Genomic DNA, 17217 nt, shown 5'->3' with positions numbered 1-17217 from the left:
GAAACGTATTGCATATTTATACCAATATAACATTAACATCAATATACATACTTGTAAACTAAATTGGGCAGCCTTGACCTAGAGTGTTTTCAGTGTCATTGTTAGCCAAATCATTTTGCTTCTTCATGTTACATCTCATAGAATTTTTGCCATTATATGTGAACTGTTCAAGTTAGAGTGGAAGGGTATGAGTTGGAAGGAATATGTTTATGCGTGTGTGATGGCTGTGGTCTTTGAGCGTCCTTCACATGTCTGAGTCTCTGTATGTGCTTTACTGTGTCACTGGTTAGGGATGGATGGATGTCAGACCCTGTGTGTGTGCGTGGATTATTAGGCTGTATGTGTGAGGATTTGTGCATCTGAATGGCGTTTCTCTTGTCCCCTGAAGACCGCCTCTTGGGAGACCGTGGGGAAGAAGAAGGTGGGAAAGGAGAGTGGCCCGTCAGAGAGCAAGGAGAACCGAGAGAACCGGGACAGGCGCGGAGAGCGGGAGGGCAGCCGCGGACGCGGAGGGCCCAGCAAGAGGGGCCGTGGAGGGCCCCGCAGCCGGCCCGGTGAGGGTGTGTGTGAGTCCTGGCGTGTGTTTGTGTGTCTGTGTGAAACTATTCAAGGAAGCATACATTTTATGCAAACAGCTCATATTTAAAGACAACATTTGGGACTGCAGCTCCGCACTGCTCCCTCAGGAGGACAGCTTGAGCTTCCCATAACACTGGAACTCAGGAGGCAGGCCTTTAACCATGTAGCAGCTCCTCGATTTGTGTTTATTGTTTTCCCTCAAGCTTAAGGTCTCCCTTCCCTTTTGCCCTTTCTGTGCCCTCTCTCCGTTCCTCTCTCTCTCCCCCATCCCGTCTCTCTCCCCCCTGTCTTCTCTCTCTCTCTCTCTCTCTTCCCCCCCCCCCCCCTGTCTTTCTCTCTCTCTCAGTGCGGGCAGAGGAGAATGGGGTGGAAGCTGCTCCTGTGGAAAGAGGCGCTGACCATGGGCGCAGAGGCAGAGGACGGGGTAATCAGAGAGACAAACTAGATACAGCCTCCACGACACACACACACACATTTTTAAATGCACAAACATTCACCCACGCATGCATACCTATATAAATGCCAGCGTATGTGTTACTACTACTGCACACATGACAGCCCTCCCCTGTATACACATTCATGACCTACGATCCCCCTCTCGCAGAGGATTGCTGCAGCTGTCCTCATGCCTGTTGTGCCAAATGTTAACGTGTGTGTGTGTGTGTGTGTGTGTGTGCGTGTGTCTGCAGTTGCTGGAACCAGGGGAAGAGGCAGAGCCCCAGGGACCAGTCGGTTTACAGCACAGGGAATGGGGTGGGTACATCTCCAGCATTGGCACAGTGGTGTCGATATCGAGTCAAATACATTTTTTTCATCTAATATTTACACTCACATCTGTAACATATGACTTACTGTCCCAATATTGAATTGCACTTTGAACCAGATTGTCCAGTAGATTCAGTTCCCTCTCAGTGATGTTTGATGATAATGGTAATCCCTAAGCAGCAGTAGGTGGTTTGTTTGACCTGGTGGTTCTCTGTCCCCCCCCATCTCTAGGACCTTCAACCCTGCGGACTACACCACAGAGGCAGGCAGGGCTGCCGCACAGGCACAGGCGGAGAACTGGGAAACAGGGGCCAATGACACCACAGATGGACCAGGTATTCACCGATAGTTTGGACTCACACAGTTTTTTTTTTAGTTTTTTTTTTATAAGAGCTGACTAGTCTCACTAGGATCTTGCAATTTCTGCCACAGACAATTTTACTCTGATTTATCATGACAGGTGTACAATTTTTACTTTTGGTTTGGTTCAGATAGTTTATTTTTACCATTTTACATCTATCATTTATCAGTTGTTCTGCCTTTATCCGGTCATTAATCCTCTCTCTATCTCTTCCCTTCTCTCAGTGGCTTGGAGGAGCCCTCTGGAGGACTGGGCTGCAGAAGACTGGAGTGAGGACGTGAGTGTGAACTCCTCCACACACAGATTACACTGGAACTAGTCAACCAGTGCACGCTAGTCTGCACGATGAGGTGTAGCGATGGTGATTATATGGCCCCAAAGATCACAGTCTTTCTCTCTGCTCCCTCACAGCTCTCCGAGACCAAAGTGTTCACCGCCTCTTGTCCACCGCCTACGGAGAACCACGTCACAGCTGGCCAAAGGTGAGACACTCACGTGGTGCCAGATCACACCAGCACACCAACACTCAGTGCCATGGCTCTAGAGACACAGCAGCATGGAATAACGTAGAAAAGCCACATTTGGACACACTTTAGATGATAGTTCAGGGTGTTATGTGTATGTGTGTGTGTGATTTGTCACAAGGTAATTATTGTGTTGTAAGATGATAGTGGTCGACAGTTGTTTGTTTTGTCTCCGTGTTCTGAATGTCTGTCTGGGTTGGAGACTCATTAAGCTTTATTTTTCTTTGCGTGTGTGTGTGTGTGTGTGTGTGTGTGTGTGTGTGTGTAGTCTGGACCTGGCCTCTCTGCTTCAGAAGCCGGCTGGCAGGGAGGAAGTGGGTGGGGGCCTGAAGGCGCCCTCGTCTGCTCCCCTGGGGCACAGCCTGGTGTTCACCAACTCCCACCACCACCGCAACGGGGGCACCACAGCGGGCACTGCCAGCTACGCACACGCCACCCTGGTGAGAGCCCACTTAAGCACCCCAGTTGCTGTGATGATTGATAACTGAAATGGTTGATGAAATGCATTTATATACCGCCTCTCTCTCTCCGTGTGCGTGTGTGTGTGTGTGTGTGCGCAGTCGTCTGTGCTTGGTTCTGGTTTCGGCGAGCTGGGGGGCCCTAAGCTGGGCCAGTCTGCCGGTGCTCAGATCCTGGAGCAGCTGAAGGGACCAGGCCTGGGGCCACTGCCCACGCAGCCGCCCAGCAGCTCCGGGACCAACCACACCGCTGTGGTGGGGGGCCTGGGGGGGACAGTGGCGCCGGCCGCACCCCCTCCCTCATCCACCATGGTTTCGTCGTCATGGGACGTGAAGCCACCTGTGACGCAGGCTATGCCGTCACAGTTCAGCCGTGAGTCTGACACACACACACACACACACACACACACACAAACCTTTATGTTTTGCTCACAATATTCTGTATATACTATAATTATCACAATTCTGCTCTGCTCTCACAGCCAAATGAGCACATGTTCACCTAATTTAACATCTACCCGCTACGTATACACACACACACACACACACACACACACGCTGAGGGCTCTGCCCAGAAGTTGAACTGTCTTGTGTGTTTGTCCAGGTGAGTTCAAGATGCAGCCGGAGCCGTCTCTGGTGCTGAGCCAGCTGGCACAGAGGCAGACCCCCAATGCCATGAGCCACGCCAGCCCCCTCCCCATGGCCCGGCAGCAGCAGCAGCCCAGCCCCCCGTCGGCCTCCTCCGCCCCCACAGGCCTCCTGGAGGCCTTCCCCAAGCTGCCGGAACCCATGCTTCAGCAGCAGCCGCAGCATCAGCAGCAGCAGCAGCAGCAGCAGCAGCAGCAGCAGCAGATGCATGACGCCCAGGCTGCGGCCAACGCACAACAGCAGAGGCAGTTGAAGACGCAGAAACGCAGGATACCTCCAAGCTCCAAGGTCAGTGATGACCCCCTATCTGCTGTTCTGCCTTTTTTTTCATTCTCCTCTACCCTCTTTGTTCCTTTTCTTCCCATCTTACTTATGCGTTGCCTTCCTTGTTGACCCCTGTATAAAATCATATAAAAAGGCAAAAAAAAGTGGACAGGGCATATTATAAAGTAGGTAATGAATGTTAATTAATTAAATATGAGTTAAAGCCCTGCAGCACATTTAGAACTGGTTCACAATTATGGGATCAAGACTGTTATAGACTGTATATGCCATCTTGCACATTAATGTGGCATGATACCGCAGTCTGTTGTGGACCGCAAGAACTAAACAAACAAATCTAGAAAGAATGAGCCTATCCAGTTTGAAGATAGTCAGCAGCTTTCCTTAACAAATGACCCCACTGCCTCAGTGGTGCACTATTGCCTACTGCTGCACTTGTAGTAGGAAAGATTGAGCAAAGCAGTTCCTCCTGGAGAAGTTGTTAACACAGTCTCTCTCTCTCTCTCTCTCTCGCGCTCTCTCTCTCTCTCTCTGTCTGGGCACACAGATCCCCTCGTCTGCAGTGGAGATGCCGGGCTCATCAGACGTGTTGGGGCTTAATGTGCAGTTTGGGGCGCTGGACTTTGGCTCGGAGTCAGCCATGCCGGACTTCAGCGCGCCTTCGGAGGCCGGCACCATCAGCAGCAGCACTATCGGCAGCGACGCAGCCAGAGACACTCCTGCTGTCAGTCAAACACAGAGCAGCCTCTACTCCAAACCTATCAGGTCAGTCGCACTCACACACACACACACTGTACACTCATACTAGTGTGTTTTAATCTCATCGGGGTAGGTAACCATGCACATATTCCCAAAAGTACAAACAATCTATATACTGTCTAGAGTATGCCTCCATCATGGGAACCTCTGTCCCTCCTCGTGGCTGTTTGGTCTTGAGTGGGTTAGTCACTGCATGACAGCGTCTTGATGTGACCTTGGAGTGTGCTCTTGGAGTGTGCTCTTGGAGTGTGCTCTTGGAGTGTGCTCTTGGAGTGTGCTCTTGGAGTGTGCTCTTGGAGTGTGCTCTTGGAGTGTGCTCTTGGAGTGTGACCTTGGAGTGTGCTCTTAGAGGGCAAAACCTGAGTGATGTAGGAGACTCTCTTTAATATTCTCTCTTTCTCCCCCCCCTGTACAGTGAGTCTCTGAACAACCCGGTTCCCCTGCTGATGCCCATGTCCTCCGCGGACATCATCTACCCCTCGGCCTCCGTGCCCATGCCCAGCCTGGCTCCCTCGCACAGCATCGCCAGCGCGGCGCCCGTGCCCTCCACCACGTCCTCCTCTGCCTCCTCGGCAGCCAGCAGCTTTGACTGTGGAGTACCCCCTCACTCACGGCTCGCCTTCTCGCAGAGCAAAGAAGCCCCCGGCCCTGTGACGGTGAGTCTGATTGGACCAGCCTAGACCCTGCCATTGTATCAGTCACTGTGATTGGTCACCTAATAGTCAGATGTAGAAGTGGTCCTCGATGTTGCCTGAATGTCATGTCAATGTTTATTTTTGTTTTTTTATAGAATGGATATAATGGCGTGAGGACATCAGCTGCTATGGACTGTAAGTGTAATACACTCTACCGCCACAACATTCACATTTATGCAAATAAAAGTTGTCCCAAGTCCTTTATATACAGTTTATTACCCATGATAAAACTTGTGTGATTTGATAGAACAGCATTAATGGGCAACATAAGTATTTAACCACTGTTACTGGCTTGCTGCATCCATTCGAAAGCACTTGAGACAGCTCTAAGAATAGCACTGAACTGATAATGATCTCTCTCTCCCCCTCTTTCTATCCCCCCCTCTCTCTCTCTCTCTGTCTCTCTCCCTCACAGCCACATCCGCGTCCTCCACCCCCAAACCGGAGTCGCCCTCTCTGGGCAGCGCTGGCAGTGGACCCCCCTCCGCCCCCTCGTCCATCATGCCCCCCTCCATGCCCCCCCACAGCACAACACTCTCCAGCCTGGCAGCTGAGCACCCCTCCGCCAGCCTCCCCCCTCTCAGCAGGTAAAACACCCCTGCACCCACTCACACACTCACACACTCACCCACAGACAGAATTCTACAGAACCAGAACTCTCCATAACCAGATTTCTACTCAACCAGAACACGTGCCGTTTCATTATGGTGGAGTTTCATTGACACATAATCCACATGAAATCTCTCATTCAAGTAACATTAAGTAATATTTTACATCATATTCTAGAATATGACAGGCACTCAGATGAATGTCTGGTCCCACGTAACGCTTTGTCAATAAGACTATAACAGCATGTCGTCCGTTAACGGTGGAGAGGCATCAGTTATTATTATTGTCACTCAGGAGCTCTGACTTGATCTTTAACTACGAGTTACAGTGTGTGTACACGCTGAATAACTACGAGTTGCAGTGTGTGTACACGCTGAATAACTACGAGTTGCAGTGTGTGTACACGCTGAATAACTACGAGTTGCAGTGTGTGTACACGCCGAATAACCACGAGTTAGAGTGTGTGTACACGCTGAATAACTACGAGTTGCAGTGTGTGTACACGCTGAATAACTACGAGTTGCAGTGTGTGTACACGCTGAATAACTACGAGTTGCAGTGTGTGTACACGCCGAATAACCACGAGTTAGAGTGTGTGTACACGCTGAATAACTACGAGTTACAGTGTGTGTACAGGCTTAAAGGACACACAGCAGTCTGACTCGGGCAGTGCTCAGCCTTCAGCAGCGAAACTTGATGTGCTTCAGTCATTCAGCCTGAGAGCTTCCTTAGCTCATCCTGTACACTTGTCAAGCAGGCCCCTAATGCGTTTGTGTGTGTGTGTCTGTCTCTCTCTTCTCCTCAACAGTCATGTAAGCAGTGTCCACTCTGCACTTCCTACCAGCTCTTCTCACACAGTGAGTCATCTCATCTCTGCCCATGTCAGTCAAGTCATACACACACACACACACATACACACGCACACATACACTTGGCCACACAAACACACAAACACATACAAACGCATTCACACAAACGCATTCACACAAACGCATTCACACAAACGCATTCACACAAACGCACACACACAAACGCGCACACACACACACATACACACACACACATACACACACACACATACACACACACACATACACTCACACACATACACTCACACATACCTACTCACACATACACCAGAGTCACTATACTTAACTGTGCATCACATCGAACAGAAGGACACATGATCTCAACTACATCTAACTATTTATTAACCAGTCATGATAATAATTAGAGGTTTTCTGTTGCTGTTCTGTTTCTGTTGCTCGTACTGATGGTATTCCTCTCTCGGTCACCTCTCCCTCTCCCACCACCAGCACTCCAGTGTGGACAGCGTGAACTCGCTGGCTCCCCCTGCCTCTGTGGCATACTCAGGGGCGCAGTCAGCAGGCCTGCCTATCAGCAGCGGGGGGTCCATGGGCATGGCCAGCAACAGCGCCATGCTCCACGGCTCCGGGGTGCTGGGCCTCACGGCCAATGGGACCACAAACAACGCCAACACGGTGTCGGCCATGAGGGCCGCACCACTGCTGTCCTCCTCCACCAGTAAGCACACACACACACGCACACGCATACGCACACACAATCACCCAGTTGGATGTCGTGCTAAACCAACATTTCGTCATGACGGGTGCTTAATCAGATTAGATGTCGGAGTATTTCCTATCATGTGTATTGATTTTTATTTTAATATTTTTTCCTTTTCTCCCGTCTTCATGTTTGTCAGGTAAAGCTCCTCCTAACCTGTCTCAGGGGGTTCCTCCTCTCCTGCCCAACCAGTACATCATGGGTCCCGGAGGCCTCCTGCCAGCCTACCCGGTAAGGGCTGCCAGCCAGTCCCTACACACGCACACACACACACACACACACACACACACACACACCCCGTTTCATTAACACATCAAAACAAGTCCATGTAGTTTGCCATGGCAACTCCGCTGAGCAGTCTGCTGATTATTTACATAGATAATCTACCGTCTCTGTCAGACTTGTAAATCAACTATTTAAAATGAGTTCAGCAAATGAGTTGTAGTCGCAATTCATCTGTATTTAAATCCCTGTCTATCAGTCTATGTGTATGCTGTGCTGAATGAGACCGGAACAGGCCACATACAAAACCCTTGTCATGATGGGTAACACTATTTGTTAATTTATTGGACTGAGGTGTGAATGTTCAATACAGCACACAAGCACATTAGTCTCGGTGTGAAAAGCATTGATTTAGGGAGAGCTGCTATCCTATTGATTGGGAGCTAGTTGGATAAAGACCCATAGGCGCTGTCTGCATGTCTGTTATTAATGGAGTGTGTGTGTGTGTGTCTCTGGTGTAACCGTCTGGTTTCCTTCCCACAGCAGATTTATGGATATGAGGACTTGCACATGCTGCAGTCTAGATTACCCATGGTGAGTTCTCTGGCTACTCTCTCTCTCTTTCTTTCTCTCTCCTTCTCTCTGTCCCTCGCTTCCTCTTCCTCTTTCTCTCTCTCTCTGTCTTGCGCGTGCGCGCTCTCTCACTCTGTCCCTTGCTCCCTCTCTCTCTGTTCCTCGCTTCCTCTTTCTCTCGCTGTTCCTCTCTCGCCCTCTCTCTCTCTGCTGCTCAGTGTCTAGATTCAGCTGATTTCACAATTTGGTGATGGAACCGCTTTTGCAATCCAGTGTGTTCTGGGCAGGTTCAAGCTCAGTTGGACACTGCAGTGTAGGATTTCATTAGCGCTGGGAAACTCTCCTGGGAAGCGTTGTTCACGCTTGGATTGCATGCTTTATGTATGCCTTTCTGTAGGCCTGTTTGGGTGTGTGGTGGGAAGGCGGGCTCTGGAATGGTGGTGAGGTAATGGGTGTCAAATAGCGGTTATTTTGGTGTCCTTGTCTGACTGTGTTTGCCCCATGGCTGTGTTTCTCAGGACTACTACGGAATCACATTCCCAGGCCCCGCGGCAGCTCTGTCCAGCAGAGACGGCGGCCTTGCCAACAACCCTTACTCAGGTACCTTACCCACAATCCCCTTTGCCCTATCCCCTCCTCCTCTGTCCTCCACCCCGCCATCTAGAGCAAGACGAGCTCTGTTGGGCTTCTCTCATGATGGGTCTCATCCACTTCTTCCTCGTGCAGGTGAAGTCACTAAATTTGGGCGTGGCGACTCCACCTCTCCGGCTCCCCCCAGCTCGCTGTCGGGGGGCCACGGGGGCCAGGCTCAGCAGGCTCCCCAGCAGGGCCAGAGCGGCAGTGGCAATGCCCAGCAGACGCAGGGGCACCACGCGGCACAGCAGGCCTTCCTCAACCCGGCGCTGCCCCCGGGCTACAGCTACACGGGCCTGCCCTATTACCCCGGGATGCCCGGCGTGCCCAACGCCTTCCAGTACGCCCCCACCATGTTTGTGCCGCCGGCCTCGGCCAAGCAGCACGGCATGGGCCTCAGCAACGCCCCTCAAGCCACGCCATTCCAGCAGCCTAGCAGCTACGGCCAGCACACCTTTAGCTCAGGTACAGCCTCTCACAGCTACGGCCAGCAGACCTTAAGCTCAGGTACAACCAACCTCTCTCTCGCACAGCTACGGCAACCACCCCCCTTCCCTCCGTGTGTGTGTTTGTGTGTCTCTCTCTCTCTCTCTCGCTCTCACTCACTCCCCCCCTCGCTTTCTCTTTCGCCCCCTCGCTCTCTCTCTCTCTTCCACTCTCTGCCTCTTCCACTCTTTCTCGCTCTCTTTCCCCTCCATCTCTCGCTATCTCTCTCTCTCTCTCTCTGTCTCCCCCTCGTTCTCACCCCCCCCCCCCCCCCCCCCCCCCCCCCCCCTCTCCCATGCACACATTCTCACACATACACACAAAGTGACCTAATGTCACATACCGTTGCATTAAGTTGTAAGCTATATTGAGTCTGAAGTCCACATACGTGTATAAAGTGGTCTCCTACTCAAGCTGGTGTTATCTCACCTGGCTCAGCCTGTGTGTGTGTTTACCTTTGAATGGTTCAGTGGTGGCGTGTTGTGCACAGGAAGGAGGGTTGCGTCTCATACAGAGTGATTTTTATGGTTGCAGGGTACGACGACCTGACGCAGGGTCCGGCAGGAGCAGACTACAGCAAAGGCTACAGCAGCTCCAACCAGACACAGGCCAAATCTGCTGCCTCTGGCCCGGGGAAAGGTATGTAAACACACACACACACCCCCATACACAAACATACATCCACACACACACACACACACACATCCTATACAAGATATGTATGCTCGTGTTTTGTGTGAAGGAGTGACATGGTTCGACATGTTTCCGCAGGTGTCTCTGTGACGTCTAGTAACTCCGGTGTGCCAGATATAAGTGGAACAGTTTACAATAAGACCCAGGTAAGAGACTGTGTACAGACACTAGTCTAGTATCTACTGCCAAACCCCTGAGCAGACGGACTATGTCATTTTCATCTCATTTGTACAGTACTGCTGCTGATTGTTAGCCTGGTGACACCAGCCTACGTATTTCCGCCTGAATTGATTTCAAGCTCATACTCAGTCTGGCCCAACCCCGTTGACAATCGTCTCCAGGACTCAAAATTCAACCGCACCAATCAGCGAACAGTTCAGAGCTGTGACTCAAAACTCACCTTGGAGGAAGAGACACGAAAAGCTATCGGGAAAGTTGTCTCAACTCTCGAGAACATCAGAAAATTAAAAGGAGAACAAGAGTATTGTCTTGTAAGTTTTATGATTGGAAAGGACATCGTAGCTCTTCTCCCAACTGGCTTTGGGAAGAGTTTAATCTACCGAATGCTTACCAAACGTTGCTGATTGGTTAAGGGAACTCCAATGATTTTAAACCTCAAGCTAAGCACCCGCCCATCTCGGAAACGAAATTGAACGGGGTTAGGCCAGACTGACTGAGGGAAAAAAATGGAGTCACAGGCTGGTAATGGCCAGGCTAGCTGATTGTATTTATATGTAAAGAATCTTGAACTACCCCTTTAATGGTATGGCTTCGTAACTGTGATTGTATTAAACCATTTTCCTCTTCTTGGTCTCTCCAGTCGTTTGATAAGCAGGGTTTCCATGCTGGTACCCCTCCCCCCTTCTCCCTGCCGTCAGCTCTGGGGGGCACTGGGCAACTCAACCCTGGGGGGGCTCCGGGTTACGCACCCGCCCCCTTCCTGCACATCCTCCCCCCGCATCAGCAGCCTCACTCCCAGCTCCTGCATCACCACCTGAGCCAGGACACACAGGTACTGTGGACGCATACACACACACACACACACACACACACACACACACATACACACAGGTACTGTGGACGCACACACATACAAATGCCATACCACACACACACACACACAGATACTGTGGACGCACACACACGTTATGTGGGACGCATACACATACAAGTGCCATATACACACACACACACACACACACACACACGTAAGTACATAGGCATACAACTGACATACCACTATTTCCTCTTTACCGTCTCTGCTATATAACATTGTGATGGCCCCAAGCTGTGTGTGTCTCACGCTCTCTGTGTGTGTGTGTGTGTGTGTGTGTGTGCAGGGTGGTCTGAACCAGAGGAGCCAGTCCAGCAGCATGCAGCAGAAGACACAGGTCAACAAGTCCAGTTACGGCAGCTCCCCTTACTGGGGCAACTAAGCGTGTGCGCGAGCGTGTGTGTGTGAGTGAACAAGTGTGTGTGTGTGTGTGTGTGTATGTGTGTGCGTGTGTGTATTTGGGCCCACATGTGCTACCAGTTGTGCAAGCCCACACCACAGCACCCAACCCACCCACCTCCCTTTACCTGACATGAGAGGGATAATTGATTTCCACCATCATCATCATCATCATGACACACGCATGCGCGCACACACACACACACACAATACGCTCCATACTCAAACCAGATACATATGTACACACTACCTTCTCCCTGTTGATCTCTCATCTCCCCCTTTTCAAAGTTTTGGCTGTTGTATGTAAAATATATTTATGTATGTATTTATACAGTATGCTATGTATTGGTAGGATATGAAATGTGGTCATCTGCATTTTGTTTTTGAAGGATCTTTTTATTAATTTCCAAAATGGTAAAGATATAGCAAATGCCGATGCAGAGAATTTAAGACAAAAATAACAAACAACTGGCTGAAACTTAAAACCACAGGTGAATATACTTGAATCAGTGCATCATGAGAGAGACGGCAGTTCTTTTTATTTTATTTTTTTGTATACATACACAGAAATTCTAAATGACGGTGTACATTATCGCAGAGCATCATCTTATTGGTGAAGCCTTTTTTAAAGAACTTTTTTGTATTCTTTTTTCTTTGTCCCAGCCCCTTCATTTTGTTGACCTGTAAACTGTTTTCTATTGAAGAGGGTGGAGTTTTGGCTCTTGCCAGCCAAGTTCCGCCCCTGAATTCATGTCCCCTCCCCTCCTGATACCATCCCCTTGTCTAAATTGGCTGACCACGTAGCTGCAGTTTATAATTGATTAATTCGTATCATTTTATCAGAAACTTTTTGGTTTTACCCTTGTTGTCCAAATAATAAAACAAAAAACTGAATGGTACTCCAGTCTCTTTTGTTCTGGTCTGTTGGCGTTTAATATTGTATAGACAGAGAAGAGAAGATTTCACATGTTCATAAACACATATATTTCATAAAAGGGTATCAACATCTCCAGTCCACTCAGATGAGTGCAACCCATCATATAAACCACCTTACCGTTCCACACCTGCCAAAAACACAGTTGGAACTAGAACATATCAAGTTTTAGGCAAACCCTTAGTACGTGATGTAATCAACCTCTGATATGGTGAGCATTGTCTTGGGAAATCAAGTCCCTGATCAGGTTGTGTGGTAAGATTAACCAATTAGTTCAGGTCAGGTTGCATGCCTTTAGATAGCCTCAGAGGGTATTGTTAGTGCAACCAATTCTTATTTCACATCCTGTTCGAGGATTTAGTGTGGGTGTCATGTTTTAGGCAGATCAGCAGTAATTTTGTTTACCCTAGATCACGCCTTAAGGACTGCCACAACATGTGGTGGTCCTTCACTGGTGCTAAGCATTATTCAGCAAGGTGTGCCAATTTTAGTCTTGTGTGAAATGCAGACAGGAAAAGTTCACACCCATGTTGTGCTTCTATATAGCTAGATTACTAGGTGGAAATGGTAAAAAAAAAAAAAAATGCTCATGTCGTACAGTGTTACTACAGTGCACATATCGCTCGGTGTTAGTTTTTGTCAAACGTTCCAGTAATCCATTATTAAACTGAAGTTATAGATTGTTAATCCATAATTAAACTTGTTTAACAGAATGGCCGATGTTTGACAACATAGCTACGCTAGCCTTTTCCTCTTGTTCTAAATAGCAAACTGTAAAGGACGGTATGGGGCTGCCAGGCAAATGACATTGAAAAGCAAATAACTAAGTTATGTACAAGCCTATCAGACTTAGACTTAGAAAACTTGAATGTCCCCGAGAGGCCATTTGTTTTACGGTACAGACACTGACATATCTACAAACAGACATTGAACCGACATTTTCAGCACTATATATCTAACACATAAACATACACATAACATACACGCGTCAATAAATATAATACAGTGAAATAGAGCATATTGCACTTCCCTACCAAGCCTAATGTCATAAATAAATCTACAGCATTTATCTAATAATATGCATGTCAGTATAGTAAGAAGGAGTATGTTGCACTTCCCTAGAAGGCCTGAAAACATAAATAGGTAAGAACTACTGCACAGTGCTACAAATATTTATCTTAATCAACAGCACTAATTGTGCAATACATCATACGCACATCAGTAATAAAATACAGTAAAGAGTATATTGCACTACCCTAGAAGCCATGTGTCATAAATAAATCTAATATTGTTCTAGTCGTACTTCTCCCCACATCTTATTAATGGTTAATGCCATTGGAATGAAAGAGTTTTTTGCTCTGTTGGTCCTGACGTTAGGGTATCTGTATCTACGACCAGAAAGGAGCGGCATGAATTCCACTGAGAGTGGATGGGTTGTGTCCATGCAAACCTTATCTGCCTTCTGTTGTAATCTGGTCAGATACAATTGGTACATGTCTACCTGTTGCTTGCCAATAATTTTGCCACAGGTTTTAACAATCTTCTCCAATTTGTTCCTATGGGTGATTTTGGAATGCCCATACCAGCATATAATACAGTAGGATAGAATACTCTCAATAAAGGACTTGTAAAACATGGTCAGAATTCTGTTATCAACATTAAAATAATTCAATTTTCTAAGAAAATACAAGCGCTGTTGGCCCTTTTTAAAAACAGCATCAGCACACTGATCCCATGATAGCTTGTGGTCAATTAGAACACCAAGATATTTATACTCCGACACCATCTCTATCTCCTCTCCATTATCAGAGACGGAGTGGGTGAGGGAGCCCCACGTCTAAAATCAAAGATCAACTCTTTGGTCTTAGAGGTATTCAGTTGCAACTGGGAGGCTTCACACCACTCAACAAATTCTTGCAGCACTGGACCATGTTCAGTTTCGTCTCGCTCCAATAAACTGATCACAGCAGTGTCATCTGCAAATTTGATTATATGATGTCCAGGGTACCTACTGGGACAACAGTCAGTGTACAGTAATGGTGACAAGACACTACCCTGTGGTGTCCCAACTGAAGTGAAGCGGACCCCAGATAATGTGTTCCCCACCCTTACTCTTTGTGGCCGCCCACTCAGGAAGTCCAAGATCCAATTTATTAGTGTAGAGTTCAGCTGGAAGTTGTCCCGAAGTCTGTTTGCTAAAATGTATGGGTGTTCATTAAAGATTACATCAGATGCATGTTCTGCAAAATCCACATGGTTTAATTTGATTTCACATTTACCCACACATACACACCAAATATAATTCAAGCACTGGTGACTAAATGGCCTGATGGAACATCATTTAGACTCAAAGGCAGACAGCTGAACTGGAAACAATCCAGAGAAGGTGCATGGAGACAAACTGACACATTATATACAAGGATTTAAAAAACAAAACAAGCCATATACCATGGCCTTTCAAGGCCAAATCAAGACAGGGTCATTCCCTCCCTGCCCATCAGCAAGGACAACCTGGGAACCCATAACCGGATAAAATACAAATTAAAGCTGTACAATACTACAAAAAATAAAAATTGTCCATTTTCCCCACACTGGAGGTTTGAAATCATTTACTCGTCATCCGTTTCTTTCTTGGCCTTTTTCTTTTTCTCTGATACGGGTTCTGGAGTCTCTTCCACTGGCTCCTCCTTCACCTTTTTCTTCTTTTTCTTAGATAGGGTCGGCTCAACACCGTTCTCGGAAACAGCTCCGTCCTCCTCAACCTCCATCGCGTCCTCCTTGACTTCAGGGGCAGCTGCCTCTTCCTGCTTCTTTTTCTTCGACGGAGTGGTTGTTTCCACGCTGTTGCCCTCTTCCTCCTCCACCTTGACCTCCATCTCCTCGGCTGCAGGGACCTCCTCCTGCCGCTGCTTCTTCTTCTTTTTCTTCTTCTTGGCAGACGTCACCTCAACCTCAGCGTCTCCATTTTCCTGTTAAAGTAATGGGCATTCAACACTTTAACAAAACAGGCCTAAGCGTTTCCCTGTATTGCATCACAAGTTTGCTCTGTCTCAGATCTCAGAAAGTGCGTTTCAAACATGGCAGAATTCAAACTCAGACTGTCTGAGCTTAGGGCCAACAGGTGACTAGTTGGGCACCATTTAACATCTGTCCTACTCACTTCAGCGAGCAAACCCACTGGATGGAGTTTGTCAATGGTTCGGAGAAGGTTTTCTTTGGCACGGCATTTAAGGGAGAGAACCACTGCAGAGGGTCCATTCCCATGTCTTAGCCATGCACTCTCATGCGAGTTCCGAAAAACCACCCTCACCTGAGATGATGCATCTCCATTGGACTTGGCCTTTGGAGTCACCACTTCCTCCGCCTCCTCCTCTCCCTCGCCTGTGAAGAGCACCTCTGACTTCCTCTTCTTTTTCAAGCGTTTCTTCTTTCTTATCCAGCTTTTTCCTGACCTCTGCTGCACCATCTCCAGGAGACAAAAAGTGTCAAGTGGTATCTCCTAAGTTCCCCTAACTGTAGATCCTTCAACAGCTCCCAGCACATGGGATACAGCAATCAGACTCATTAAATCAGTTTGAACCCTCACGGTTATATCAGGATCGAATGGTCATCACTTTAACTCACTGCACTCTGACCCAGCTGAAGCTAAAGAGTATTTGGTCTTGAACTGAGGGATGATAACCTCCCCTTAGTTCCTTCATTCCCAAAATGCACAAACCTTTCATGGCCTCCTTCATGACATCCACGTTCTTGCGGGGTGCTTCGCCAGTTTCATAAAACACAAGCCTCTCCTCCACCTGGTCCCTCAGCTTATCACCAAACACGCAGGTTGGCACCTCTGAGTGAGTCAAGACGAGAGGAAAGAGAAGTTAGCCTCAAGCATATTTGGAAGCAGACATGAGTGCTCCACCCATTAACAAACTGTTTTGCTCAGTTTAAAATTATCATCACGCACTCCTGAGGGGTGACATGCTGTTGACGAAAAATAGACATCATGGCAAAGTGGTTTACAGTGAGTGCAAACAACACTTCATTGTTTCTTGCAAATTAGTGGCAGCCAGATTTAGTGACACCCAGATTTAGCGACACCCATTTAAACAGGCGTTTCAATGCTCACCAGAGAAGCAGTCGATACGAGAAGCGATTGTGCACTTGTTGGCAAGGTAACGGGAGATGCGGCCCTTGTTCTTGGCAGCGGCCCGGCCAATGAAAGTAGAGGGGAGATCAGACCATATTTGGGCGTGTTTCGTTTTGTCTTCAGGGCTCTACAGGTGCACAAGGGTTAGAGGGGGGGGGGGGGGGGATGATGCGCACACACACAGTACTATAATACAGATAACAGCCTTAGCTACATAGATGCACAGGGAGGCTCCCACTATACACATGTGTATAAAAACTTGCAAGTTCAGTTAAAGCATTCTTGTGACATAGGACTAACTTCGGCTTCAAGCCAAGTCTTTAATCAAACATGGCGGCTTGACATCCTACTGTTGCTATGAACATGGTAACTTTCTTTGGGCCACTGAAGTTCAGTTGTGATGGAAGTTGTCAACATGGGGTTTCAGGGGATTGACAGATATAGAAACATCATCACTTCAGTGCCTAACTATCTATCCTATCTGGTGAAACATGTCTGAGTATCTACCTCAGTAAGCCTTGGGTAGTCACTCAGACTGGGGAGGGTGTACAAAGAAGTATGGTAGAGGGATCACTTAGGCTGCAGGAACAGTCCCGTCTCACAACCGCCCCCCGCCCTGCCATCACCGTGAATCCTGTGTTACCCCGCAGGGAAGGGATGCCCCAGTACCTGAACAGGGCCTTCTCTGCGCCCAGGATCTGCACCGTGGAAGCCAGGTACTTGGCCAGGTTAGTCAGACTGCCGGCATGAGAGATGAGACGCGCACCAACCTGCGAGGACGGACAGTGGAGTTAGACACGCAAACATACAACAGCTTT

The 17217-nt window shown here is 48.3% G+C and overlaps 1 protein-coding gene across 7 annotated transcripts in view; it reads left to right on the top strand.

Moving 5' to 3' along the window:
* The window catches only part of ubap2a (ubiquitin associated protein 2a), a 17717-nt gene extending 5515 nt beyond the window's left edge, over positions 1-12202 (top strand). For 2 of the 7 annotated variants that reach the window (XM_080847980.1, XM_080847982.1), the window contains 23 exons: positions 389-560; positions 926-1003; positions 1269-1332; positions 1576-1679; positions 1930-1982; positions 2117-2187; positions 2498-2669; positions 2790-3060; positions 3292-3623; positions 4165-4382; positions 4792-5032; positions 5167-5206; positions 5487-5658; positions 6489-6537; positions 6997-7225; positions 7407-7498; positions 8033-8083; positions 8581-8662; positions 8789-9202; positions 9716-9820; positions 9953-10020; positions 10695-10886; positions 11215-12202. In XM_080847980.1, the coding sequence (XP_080704106.1) occupies positions 389-560; positions 926-1003; positions 1269-1332; positions 1576-1679; positions 1930-1982; positions 2117-2187; positions 2498-2669; positions 2790-3060; positions 3292-3623; positions 4165-4382; positions 4792-5032; positions 5167-5206; positions 5487-5658; positions 6489-6537; positions 6997-7225; positions 7407-7498; positions 8033-8083; positions 8581-8662; positions 8789-9202; positions 9716-9820; positions 9953-10020; positions 10695-10886; positions 11215-11310 (3366 nt within the window). In that variant the 3' untranslated portion in view covers positions 11311-12202. Of the gene's footprint in view, positions 1-388; positions 567-925; positions 1004-1268; positions 1333-1575; positions 1680-1929; positions 1983-2116; positions 2188-2497; positions 2670-2789; positions 3061-3291; positions 3624-4164; positions 4383-4791; positions 5033-5166; positions 5207-5486; positions 5659-6488; positions 6538-6996; positions 7226-7406; positions 7499-8032; positions 8084-8580; positions 8663-8788; positions 9203-9715; positions 9821-9952; positions 10021-10694; positions 10887-11214 lie in introns of all 7 variants that reach the window. The other 5 variants (XM_080847977.1, XM_080847978.1, XM_080847981.1 and 2 more) reach the window with 3 other exon arrangements.
* Positions 12203-17217: the final 5015 nt, after the last annotated feature.

This window comes from Sprattus sprattus (assembly GCF_963457725.1).
Source record: "Sprattus sprattus genome assembly, chromosome: 11".
Taxonomy (NCBI): Eukaryota; Metazoa; Chordata; class Actinopteri; order Clupeiformes; family Clupeidae; genus Sprattus; species Sprattus sprattus.
The sequence above is the reverse complement of the archived record's forward strand: the minus strand, read 5'-3'. Positions and strand labels throughout refer to the sequence as shown.